Source organism: Cyprinus carpio, chromosome A5 (genome assembly GCF_018340385.1).
Source record: "Cyprinus carpio isolate SPL01 chromosome A5, ASM1834038v1, whole genome shotgun sequence".
Taxonomy (NCBI): domain Eukaryota; kingdom Metazoa; phylum Chordata; class Actinopteri; order Cypriniformes; family Cyprinidae; genus Cyprinus; species Cyprinus carpio.
Genome location: NC_056576.1, coordinates 29,485,711 through 29,498,157, shown reverse-complemented (window position 1 = coordinate 29,498,157; position 12,447 = coordinate 29,485,711). Strand labels below are relative to the sequence as shown.

The window sequence follows — 12,447 nt, the reverse complement described above, 5'->3', positions numbered from 1 at the left end:
CACTTCATTCTTTAAACACTAACCAAAGCCTCAGGTAAAACCAGGGATGTGAAAGAGTGTGAAAACGAGTCTGAATTTCTATTGTTTTGACAGCCTCTCTTCACAATATGACTGTTTAATCAATCAAGCAGGCATCTTTGAAATAACACTTTAAGAATTATAACTCAAATGTTGGTGCAACCGTTTAACGACATTAACTCGAAAGACAATGTTTATTTTCTACAAAGAAATTATAATAATACTGAAATAGTAATAAAAATAAAAACAAAGATGCAGTTTAATATGTTAATGATGGTTATCGACCATTTTATTTATAGAGAAAGCAATTAATCTCAAAAGCAGTTTCACAGACACTAAAAATTAGAATAATAGGGAGAATCAGTGACACTTATAGATTCTTAATAATGATTCCATGAAACAAGGACAAGCATGACAAGTAGTGATGAACTCTATTTCTCACAAATCCCTTTTTTCTTCTCAGAGCATGAGAGATCATTCCAGTTGTTCAGGACAGGATCTGGAGGCCTCATTTCAATACAGTCTTCGCTTTTACCATGATAGTTATTTGGCTCACCTTCAACCCAAAACCTGTATAAAATGTGTCAGTTTTCACCCATTTAGCAATTAAATGAAGACTGTCACAATCAATTCATTAATTAACATCACATGCAGTAGCAGAATAGTTTCAAGAATAAACTAAAATAATACAGAAGTTAAAAAAATAAAAAATATGTTTAAGAGAGATGATCTTATTTAAAATAAGAATAAAAAGCTTAAACAAATCTTCAGTGAGTGTTTGAGCTCTTACCCTTGTTTCAGTGGTGAATTATCCACCCATTTCATGTTGCCCTCATTCTCTATGTCAGACAAACCAATCCACACTCTCTCTTTGATAAATGATGATATGTGCCTCTGTGTGTGAATAAAAACAGGAATAAGTGTGAAGTCAAGACTTGGAGAAACTTGTTGATGCCTTTATCACCAGCAGGGTAATCATTTTTCAAAGTTTTTAAATTCCTTGTTTTATTTTTATTTTTATTTTTCATGATTATTTTGCTTTCTTTTATGTAAAGCACTTTGAATTACCATTGTGTACGACTTGCCTTGATTGCTCTCATTCATTAACAGACACTCACACAAACTCACCTGCTTCTCTTCAGTGTTGATAATGACCAGATCAGCACCACGATCCCTGCAATACTGTCTGCTGTCAGACCAGCTCTTCAACTCAGTGGACATGAACAAGCCATCTGGACCCCACAGATATCCTGATGAGGACAGAATTTTAAAAACTGTATACATAAAAGAGGAGAAAAAATGGAAAATTAAACTACTTGCACATAAAATGTTTTGCACTAACCTCGCTTAGAAGAGGCCTGAAAATACATCAGTATGATGCCAGCAATTAGAAGTAGACAAATAATCCCGAGACACACAGTGATCGGCACCAAACATCGACTTCCTCCTGTCAGATAGGAAGAAAACACAAAAATATTGATTAATACACTCCATATTATTAGGATGTAAGTTTAAGAATAAAAAGTTTAAGAAACAAGAATAAAGTATTGTTTTAGTAGTAGTAGTAGTATACTTTATTGTCCTCGAGAGGAAAATTGTTATTTTACAAGAACATCTGAAATTACTATATGGTAAAATATGACAACAAAACTATAAAATTAAATAGCATAGAAAACTAGAATGTACATTTCCTGAAGAAAATGTGAGTGGTGCTTGCAGTGGCAAAACTCGGCCCTCGGTTGCTTAGGTCTTTTTATAGAGTTCATAGCCTGATTTATCTCTTAGCTAATCACTATTAGCATGTAGCTATTCACTGCTAGCATTACTAGCATGTTGGAATTCCAGTTTGCTAGCATGAGTCAAAAGAGCCAACCGCCATGTCTTTACGATGTTCTGATTCAGAGATATAGGTTTTGCAAAATGGTTGCTAGGGTACTCTGTTTGGTTGCTAGGGAGTGGTCTAACAGCTCCCAATGACGATACTCCAAAGGCTGCTTGACAGTATAAGCCAAACTCCATGTCTGTACATTGTTCTGATGCAGAGATATAGATCTTGCAAACTGGTTTCTAGGGTACTCTGTTTGGTTGCTAGGGAGTTGCCTTTCAGCTCCCAGTGATGATACTCCAAAGGCTGCTTGACAGTATAAGCTCAAACCCCATGTCTCTACGATGTTTTGATGCAGAGAGATAGGTCTTGCAAAACGGTTGCTAGGGTACTCTGTTTGGTTGCTAGGGAGTGGTTTGGCAGCTGGGAATGATGGCTGCTTTCCAGTATGAATGATATAAACCAACCCCCATGCCTTTATGATATTCAGATTTGAAGATATTCCTCTATGCTTTGGGTTGCTAGGGTGCTCTAAATGGTTGCTAGGGCCTGGCTATGAAGTCTTGAAGGTGATTCGTGATTGGCCGTTTGCTGCCCCGAGTCAAACGAGCCCACCCTCATGTTTCTATGACACTCTTATCCAAAGATATAAATTTGATCTTTTTCAATGGAAGTCTATGGAGCTTGTTACTAAGGGGACCTAAATGGTTGCTAGGGCGTGGCTTGAGTGCTTCACAATGATCCAGACAGACTGATTGGTTGCCTGATTAAAATGAGCCCACCCCCATGTCTCTATGACATTGTGTTCCAGAGTTATGTTCAATGCAAAACTTACCATAGTAGGAAAAACACATTGTTTCATGGGCGATCCCTCACCATAGTATGTCTATGGGGCAACTTTGGGGGGCTCTTGCGCCCCAGGGGTACAACTTATACCCCACTGTGGGGTATGTTCTCGCACAGCCTGATAGCCTCTCCAAATGTGGTGATTCACATGTTTGTGCGAAATTCTCTCTCGGAGCTACGATCCGTCAAAGTTGGTCGCAATGCATTGTCTATGCGATTTTTCGGGCGATATTTCGCCCGGTGTGCGAGAACATCGTACGCACGATCGCTTATAAAAGTCATAGCACACCATTCCCGAATAAGGTACTTGGGATGGTTGCTAAGGTGTTGCTATGCGGTTGCTAGGGTGTTCTGGGTGGTTGCTAGGATGTTGCTATGGTAACCTGGGTGGTTGCTAGGAGGTTGCTAGGCAGTTGCTAAGGTACTTTGGGTGGTTGCTAATGTGTTGCTAGGCAGTTGCTAGGGTGCTCTGGGTTGTTGCTAGGCGGTTGCTATCGTAACCGGGGTAGTAGCTATGATGTTACTAGGTGGTTGGTAGTTGTCACAGATGGTCACTATGTAGTTTTTATAGAGTTCTTAGCATGTTGTGAGTCCATTTGAGCACTTAGCTAATCACTATTAGCATGTAGCTATTCACTGCTAGCATGACTAGCATGTTGGAATTCCAGTCTGCTAGCATGAGTCAAAAAAGCCAACCGCCTTGTTTCTACGATGTTCTGATTCAGAGATATATGTCTTGCAAGACGGTTGCTAGGGTACTGTGTTCGGTTGCTATGGAGTGGCTTGGCAACTGCCAATGATGATACTCAAAGGCTGCTTGCCATTATAAACCAACCCCCATGTCTGTACGATTTTCTGTTGTAAAGATATAATACTTGCTAAATAGTTGCTAGGGTACTCTGTTTGGTTGCTAGGGAGTGGCTTGGCAGCTGCCAATGATGATACTCCAAAGGCTACTTGCCAATGTAAACCAACCCCCATGTCTGTACGATGTTCTGATGCAGAGATATAGATCTTGAAAAACGGTTGCTAGGGTACTGTGTTTGGTTGCTAGGGAGTGGCCTGGCAGCTGATATTCAGATTTGAAGATATCCCTCTATGCTTTGGGTTGCTAGGGTGGTCTAAGTGGTTGCTAGGGCGTGGCTATGAAGTCTTGAAGGTGATTAGTTATTGGTCGTTTGCTGCCCTGAGTCAAACGAGCCCACCCTCATGTTTCTATGACACTTCTATCCAAAGATATTAATTTGATCTTTTTCAATGAAAGTCTATGGAGCTTGTTACTAAGGGGCCCCTAAATGGTTGCTAGGGCGTGGCTTGATAGATTCACAATTATCCTGAGAGTCTGATTGGTTGGCTGAGTAAAATGAACCCACCCCCATGTCTCTATGACACTGTGATGCAGAGTTATGTTCAGTACAAAATCCCTATGTAATTTCCCATAGTAGGAAAAACGCACTGTTTCATGGGCGATCCCTCACCATAATATGTCTATGGGGCAACTTTGGGGGGCTCTTGCGCCCCAGGGGTACAACTTATACCCCACTGCGGGGTATGGTCTCGCACAGCCTGATAGTCTCTCCAAATGTGGTGATTCACATGTTTCTGCGAAATTCTCTCTCGGAGCTACGACCCGTCAAAGTTGGCCACAATGCAAAGTCTATGGGATTTTTTCGGGCGATCGCTTATAAAAGTCATAGCACACCATTCCCGAATAGGCCGCACGATTTGACACCTGTTTCGTTGGTCTGTGACAAACGGTGCGGGACTAGTTACGCGCCGAAGTTTTGTACGGAAGAAGTAAGAAGAAGAATAATAAGTATGTGAGATAATACAAGTGATGCTTTGCCTTCGGCAAGCACCACTAATTGACAATATTGTTCTTAGAAAACAATGACTGAAATTGTATCTAGCAGTTCTCCTTTACTAAATTAAACTCTCTTCTTACGGCAGCTTCGAGGTTGTTCTTCATAATTGCAGTGTCTTTGAGGTCCAGTTGTGTTCTTAACATTTTTGCATTTAGCATTATTATGAAAGTCCTCTAATTCCATGTTTGTTCCTACGTCTTGCAGTGTGTCTTCACAGAGGGGATGTGGTCTAAAATGATGCCTGCTCTTGTTTTAATAGTACTAAATCTACACAGGAAGTGATTTCATTAGACACTGACATTCGTGAATAAAATAGACTTCCAGTATGAAACTCCTCAGACCCAAAATTATATTTATGACGTACAATTGCATGTAAGTAAAAACATAACAAGGATGAACCCTATTTCTCACAAATCCCATTTCCCCATTCCTGTTGTTCAGGTGTGAAGAAAAAATAACCACAACATGTTAAAAAAGTAAATAAAATATTCATATATTTAATGTAGCCTAAAAGCAGAATCTTTGACAAGCTGTTGCTAGAAACCAATTATTGTTTTTCTTTTCTTTTCTTTTTTTTTTTTAAAACCATTTTCAGTTTCTCAAACTAATTTAATCTACAGGCCAACTAATTTAGAAAAAAATCTTTCCAAATTAGAAAAACAGTTTCATTTGATCTGGATTTCATCACAAATGTTTTCTGATTGAGAGAGTTGAAGTTGAAATAACCTCATTTTCATTTATACGCAGGTCTTGCTCAGCTGTGTTGTGTGACACTTTCTACATACTACATTTAATGTTGATCTGATGGGTAAACATATTGATCCTAAAATATTTCAATCGCTACAAGTGTACAAGTTCACTATAACCAGTCCACTGTATCTCAATCCCAGTCAAAAAAACGATCTTTTGCACCCTCTGTGTATGAAATCTCTCTGTCATTGAGCTACACCGGTGTATTCTCTGACACATGAGCTGCTTCTCATTTCATCCTCGTGTCCTTACTTCCTCTTATCGCTGCCTAGCTCATTAGCTTAAGGATATGAGGCCTAATGAAGCATTATTGTACTGGGAAGAGAATCAAAGCCGACAGTGGCTTCTGCTGGCTCGCCAAATTTACAACAGCCATAAAGCCTGGGAATAGCAGATATAGTTTACTTCAACTGAACAATCTCCTAAATGTGAAATATTTTTCTAGCAGATATAATTTTTTTATATAAATATACAAGCTTTTGTAAAATGCTCACTAATCACTAAACGAAGAAGAAGAAAATAATTATTGATAAAATAAAAGGTACACTTCTCATAATTCAAACAGCTTGATTGTGTCAACTTTTAGAGGCAGTTAAAAAGTCAGGTCACATTTATTTACACAGCGCTATGAAAATAAAGGTGACTTGACATTTTTATTTCCTCTAAAAGTTGACAATCAAGCTGTTTGATAAACAGGAAAATAATGATGTAAAGATGACATGCAAAATTAAGCACAAGTGACTGAACTGAATGTGGGGTCGATCATGTGATTCTCTAATACAAATTGGAGTGTTGGTGTTATATCTATGTCACCCTCAGGACCAGAGGCCTGTTTCAGAAAGCAGGTTCAGTGAAAACTTTGAGTATGTTAACCCTGTATTGAGAGAAACTCTGGGATTTTAAGTAAAACAATTAAAATTATCCACCATAGGGTAAGAAAAATTATCTCAATGAAAATGAAAACAAGATTATTTTTTATATATTTTTCTTACCCCATTGGCAGATAATTTACAAAATAATAATAATAATAATAATAATAATAATAATAATAATAATAATAATAATAAAATAATAAATAATAATAATAATAATATGTGTGTGTGTGTGTGTGTGTGTGTGTGTACACTTCATTCTTTAAACACTAACCAAAGCCTCAGGTAAAACCAGGGATGTGAAAGAGTGTGAAAACGAGTCTGATTTTCTATTGTTTTGACAGCCTCTCTTCACAATATGACACTGTTTAATCAATCAAGCAGGCATCTTTGAAATAACACTTTAAGAATTATAACTCAAATGTTGGTGCAACCGTTTAACGACATTAACTCGAAAGACAATGTTTATTTTCTACAAAGAAATTATAATAATACTGAAATAGTAATAAAAATAAAAACAAAGATGCAGTTTTAATATGTTAATGATGGTTTATCGACCATTTTATTCTAGAGAAAGCAATTAATCTCAAAAAGCAGTTTCACAGACACTAAACATCAGAATAATAGGGAGAATCAGTGACACTTATAGATTCTTAATAATGATTCCATGAAACAAGGACAAGCATGACAAGTAGTGATGAACTCTATTTCTCACAAATCCCTTTTTTCTTCTCAGAGCATGAGAGATCATTCCAGTTGTTCAGGACAGGATCTGAAGGTCTCATTTCAATACAGTCTTCGCTTTTACCATGATAGTTATTTGGCTCACCTTCAACCCAAAACCTGTATAAAATGTGTCAGTTTTCACCCATTTAGCAATTAAATGAAGACTGTCACAATCAATTCATTAATTACACATCACATGCAGTAGCAGAATAGTTTTTCAAGAATAAACTAAAATAATACAGAAGTTAAAAAAAATAAAAAATATGTTTAAGAGAGATGATCTTATTTAAAATAAGAATAAAAAGCTTAAACAATCTTCAGTGAGTGTTTGAGCTCTTACCCTTGTTTCAGTGGTGAATTATTCACCCATGTTCATGTTGCCCTCATTCTCTATGTCAGACAAACCAATCCACACTCTCTCTTTGATAAATGATGATATGTGCCTCTGTGTGTGAATAAAAACAGGAATAAGTGTGAAGTCAAGACTTGGAGAAACTTGTTGATGCCTTTATCACCAGCAGGGTAATCATTTTTCAAAGTTTTTAAATTCCTTGTTTTATTTTTTATTTTTATTTTTTATGATTATTTTGCTTTCTTTTATGTAAGCACTTTTGAATTACCATTGTGTACGACTTGCCTTGATTGCTCTCATTCATTAACAGACACTCACACAAACTCACTGCTTCTCTTCAGTGTTGATAATGACCAGATCAGCACCACGATCCCTGCAATACTGTCCTGCTGTCAGAACCAGCCTCTTCAACTCAGTGGACATGAACAAGCCATCTGGACCCCACAGATATCCTGATGAGGACAGAATTTTAAAAACTGTATACATAAAAGAGGAGAAAAAATGGAAAATTAAACTACTTGCACATAAAATGTTTTGCACTAACCTCGCTTAGAAGAGGCCTGAAAATACATCAGTATGATGCCAGCAATTAGAAGTAGACAAATAATCCCGAGACACACAGTGATCGGCACCAAACATCGACTTCCTCCTCATGTCAGATAGGAAGAAAACACAAAAATATTGATTAATACACTCCATATTATTAGGATGTAAAGGTTAAGAAAGAATAAAAAGTTTAAGAAACAAGAATAAAGTATTGTTTTAGTAGTAGTAGTAGTATACTTTATTGTCCTCGAGAGGAAAATTGTTATTTTACAAGAACATCTGAAATTACTATATGGTAAAATATGACAACAAAACTATAAAATTAAATAGCATAGAAAATTGACAATATTGTTCTTAGAAAACAATGACTGAAATTGTATCTAGCAGTTCTCCTTTACTAAAAATTAAACTCTCTTCTTACGGCAGCTTTCGAGGTTGTTCTTCCCATAATTGCAGTGTCTTTGGGGGGGGGGGGGGGGGGGGAGGGTCCAGTTGTGTTTTTCTTAACATTTTTGCATTTAGCATTATTATGAAAGTCCTCTAATTCCATGTTTGTTCCTGCGTCTTGCAGTGTGTCTTCACAGAGGGGATGTGGTCTAAAATGATGCCGGCTCTTGTTTTAATAGTACTAAATCTACACAGGAAGTGATTTCATTTAGACACTGACATTCGTGAATAAAATAGACTTCCAGTATGAAAACCTCAGACCCAAAATTATATTTATGACGTACAATTGCATGTAAGTAAAAACATAACAAGGATGAACCCTATTTCTCACAAATCCCATTTCCCCATTCCTGTTGTTCGGTGTGAAGAAAAAATAACCACAACATGTTGAAACGAAAAAAAAATGTTAATGTTAGTAAATTAAATATATTATATATTTTATTTAGTGTAGAATAAGAGTATTTTCTTTGACAAGCTGTTGCAAGAAACCAATTATTGTTTTCCTTTTTTTTTTTTTAAACCATTTTCAGTTTCTCAAACAATTTAATCTGCAGGCCAACTAATTTAGAAAAAAATCTTTTCCAAATTAGAAAAACAGTTTTCATTTGATCTGGATTTCATCACAAATGTTTTCTGATTGAGAGAGTTGAAGTTGAAATAACCTCATCATTTCCTTTATACGCAGGTCTTTTGCTCAGCTGTGTTGTGTGACACGGCTCTCTACATACTACATTTAATGTTGATCTGATGGGTAAACATATTGATCCTAAAATATTTCAAATCGCTACAAGTGTACAAGTTCACTATAACCATCCACTGTATCTCAATCCCACAAAAAAAACGATCTTTTGCACCCTCTGTGTATAAATCTCTCTGTCATTGAGCTACACCGGTGTATTCTCTGACCCATGAGCTGCTTCTCATTTCATCCGTGTCGTGTCCTTACTTCCTCTTAAAATCGCTGCCTAGCTCATTAGCTTAAGGATATGAGGCCTAATGAAGCATTATTTGTACTGGAAGAAATCAAAGCCGACAGTGGCTTCTGCTGGCTTGTCGCCAAATTTACAAAACAGCCATAAAAGCCTGGGAATAGCAGATATAGTTTACTTCAACCCCTGAACAATCTCCTAAATGTGAAATACTTTTTCTAGCAATATAAATTTTTTTATATAAATATACAAGCTTTTGTAAAATGCTCACTAATCACTAATACGGAGAAGAAGAAAATAAATTATTGATAAATATAGAAAGGTACACTTCTCATAATTCAAACAGCTTGATTGTGTCAACTTTTAGAGGCAGTTAAAAAGTCAGGTCACATTTATTTACACAGACGCTATGAAAATAAAGGTGACTTAAATTTTTTTATTTCCTCTAAAAGTTGACAATCAAGCTGGTTTGATAAACAGGAAAATAATTATGATAAAGATGAACATGCAAAATTAGCACAAGTGACTGTAACTGAATGTGGGGTCCGATCATGTGTTCTTTAATACACATTTGAGTGTTTGGTGAGCATATCTGAATGTGCACCCTCAGGACCAGAGGCCTGTTTCAGAAAGCAGGTTCAGTGAAAACTTTGATGTCATGTTCACCCTGTATTGAGACGAAACTCTGGGATGTTTAAGTAAAGACAAGTTTAAAATTACATCCACCATTAGGGTTAAGAGAAGGAAAATTTACAGCCACTGAACGAGTGACACAAAACAAGCACTTGCATATTCTTATACTATTTTTCTTTAGCACCGCATTGGGCAGGTTCACATAAGTCAGAGTGACACACAAAAGTACAATAAGCCAATAAGAATACAGATAAGACAATGACATATATAATAATAAGATGTATAAGAAGAAATAATTCAATAATAATAAATGTAGTAGATTATGTGTGGATGTGTGTGTGGTGTGCTTTGTGGTACACTGCGTCAACTTTAAACAGCTACCCAAAGCCTCAGGCTGTAAAACCAGAGGGATGTGATGTAGAGATGTGTGAAAACGAGTCTGAGTCTAGATTGTTCGACAAGCCTCTCTTCACAATTATGGACACTGGTTAATCAATCAAGCAAGGCATCTTTGAATAACACTTTAAAGAATTATAACTCAAATGTTGGTGCAACCGTTAACGACATTAACGTCGAAAGACAATGTTTATTTTCTACAAAGAAATTATATTAATACTGAAATAGTAATAAAAATTAAAAACAAAGATGCAGTTTTAATATGTTAATGATGTTATCGACGCATTTTATTCATAGCAGAAAGCAATTAATCTCAAAAGCAGTTCACAGACACTAACCATCAGAATAATAGGAGAATCAGTTGACACTTATAGATTCTTAATAATGATTCCCTGAAACAAGGAACAAGCATGACAATAGTGTAGTGATGAACTCTATTTCTCACGAAAATCCCTTTTTCTTCCTCAGGAGCATGGAGAGATCATTCCAGTTGTTCAGGACAGGATCTGAAGGTCTCATGTTTCAGATACTGTAGTCTCGCTTTTACCATGATGTAGTGTATTTGGCCTCACCTTCAACCCCAAACCTGTATAAAATGGTGTGTCACGTTTTCACCCGAATTTTAGCACACTTAAAAATGAAGACTGTCATCAATCAATTCATTAAAATTAAACATCACATGCCCGAGTAGCAGCGCAGCATAATAGCTTGTTTCAAGAATAAACTACAAATAATACAGAAGTTAAAAAAATAAAAAATATGTTTTTAGAGAGAGATGATCTTATTTAAATAACGAATAAAAAGCTTAAACACATCTTCAGTGAGTGTGTATTTGAGCTCTCTACCCTTGTTTCAGTGGAATGACATTACCAGCCCGTTCATTGTCCCTCATTCTCTATGTCAGACAAACCATCCACACTCTCTCTTTGATAAATGATGATATGTGCCTCATGTGTGTGAATAAAAACAGGAATAAGTGTGTGAAGTCAAGACTTGGAGAAACTTGTTGATTGCCTTTATCACCAGGCAGGGGTAATCATTTTTTTTCAAAGTTTTTAAATTCCTTGTTTTATTTTTTATTTGTATTTTTATGATGTATTTTTGCTTTCTTTTATGTAAAGCACTTTTGAATTACCATTGTGTACGACTTGCCCTTGATGTGCTCTCATTCATTAACAGACACTCAATCAAAAACTCACCTGCTTCTCTTCAGTGTTGATAATGACCAGATCAGCACCACGATCCCTGCAATACTGTCTGCTGTCAGACCAGCTCTTCAACTCAGTGGACATGAACAAGCCATCTGGACCCCACAGATATCCTGATGAGGACAGAATTTTAAAAACTGTATACATAAAAGAGGAGAAAAAATGGGAAAATTAAACTACTTGCACATAAAATGTTTTGCACTAACCTCGCTTAGAAGAGGCCTGAAAATACATCAGTATGATGCCAGCAATTAGAAGTAGACAAATAATCCCGAGACACACAGTGATCAGCACCAAACATCGACTTCCTCCTGTCAGATAGGAGAAAACACAAAAATATTGATTAATACACTCCATATTATTAGGGATGTAAGTTTAAGAATAAAAAGTTTAAGAAACAGAATAAGTATTGTTTCCCTTTTCTCTTAGGTTTAATTTATTGTCTTTTATATTAGGTTTGTTGTTTTATAGTAACATCTGAAATTACTATATGGTAAAATATGACAACAAAACTATAAAATTAAATAGCATAGAAAATTGACAATATTGTTCTTAGAAAACAATGACTGAAATTGTATCTAGCAGTTCTCCTTTACTAAATTAAACTCTCTTCTTACGGCAGCTTCGAGGGTTGTTCTTCATAATTTGCAGTTGTCTTTGAGGTCCAGTTGTGTTTCTTAACATTTTTGCATTTAGCATTATTATGAAAGTCCTCTAATTCCATGTTTGTTCCTCCTTGGCGTCTTGCAGTGTGTCTTTCACAGAGGGGATGTGGTCTAAAACTGATGCCGGCTCTTGTTTTTAATAGTACTAAATCTACACAGGAAGTGATTTCATTTGATGGACACTGACATTCGTGAATAAAATAGACCTTCCAGTATGAAACTCCTCAGACCCCAAATTATATTTATGACGTACAATTGCATGTAAGTAAAAAAATAACAAGGATGAACCCTATTTCTCACCAAATCCCATTTCCCCATTCCGGTTGTTCAGGTGTGAAGAAAAAAAATAACCCACAACATGTTAAAAAA

The 12,447-nt window shown here is 36.3% G+C and overlaps 2 protein-coding genes across 3 annotated transcripts; both read right to left on the bottom strand.

Moving 5' to 3' along the window:
- Positions 1-276: 276 nt before the first annotated feature.
- LOC109104785 (CD209 antigen-like protein E) lies at positions 277-4,788 on the bottom strand. The gene is made up of 5 exons (XM_042756810.1): positions 4,635-4,788; positions 1,361-1,465; positions 1,147-1,268; positions 809-912; positions 277-588 (listed from the first exon to the last, which is right to left on the bottom strand). Exons 1-5 carry the CDS (start codon positions 4,735-4,737, stop codon positions 450-452), a joined length of 573 nt encoding a protein of 190 aa, XP_042612744.1. The 5' UTR covers positions 4,738-4,788; the 3' UTR covers positions 277-449.
- A 2,117-nt stretch (positions 4,789-6,905) lies between these two features.
- On the bottom strand, positions 6,906-12,080 carry LOC122141907 (C-type lectin domain family 2 member L-like). 2 transcript variants are annotated; one of them, XM_042750581.1, is made up of 5 exons: positions 12,031-12,080; positions 11,620-11,724; positions 11,405-11,526; positions 7,243-7,347; positions 6,906-7,019 (listed from the first exon to the last, which is right to left on the bottom strand). In XM_042750581.1, the coding sequence occupies exons 1-4, from the start codon at positions 12,053-12,055 to the stop codon at positions 7,261-7,263; spliced, it is 339 nt and encodes a 112-aa protein (XP_042606515.1). In that variant the 5' UTR covers positions 12,056-12,080; the 3' UTR covers positions 6,906-7,019; positions 7,243-7,260. The 2 variants fall into 2 exon arrangements, with proteins under 2 accessions (XP_042606515.1, XP_042606520.1); XM_042750586.1 differs by lacking the exons at positions 6,906-7,019; positions 7,243-7,347 and adding an exon at positions 11,080-11,154.
- Between the last annotated feature and the right edge of the window lie 367 nt (positions 12,081-12,447).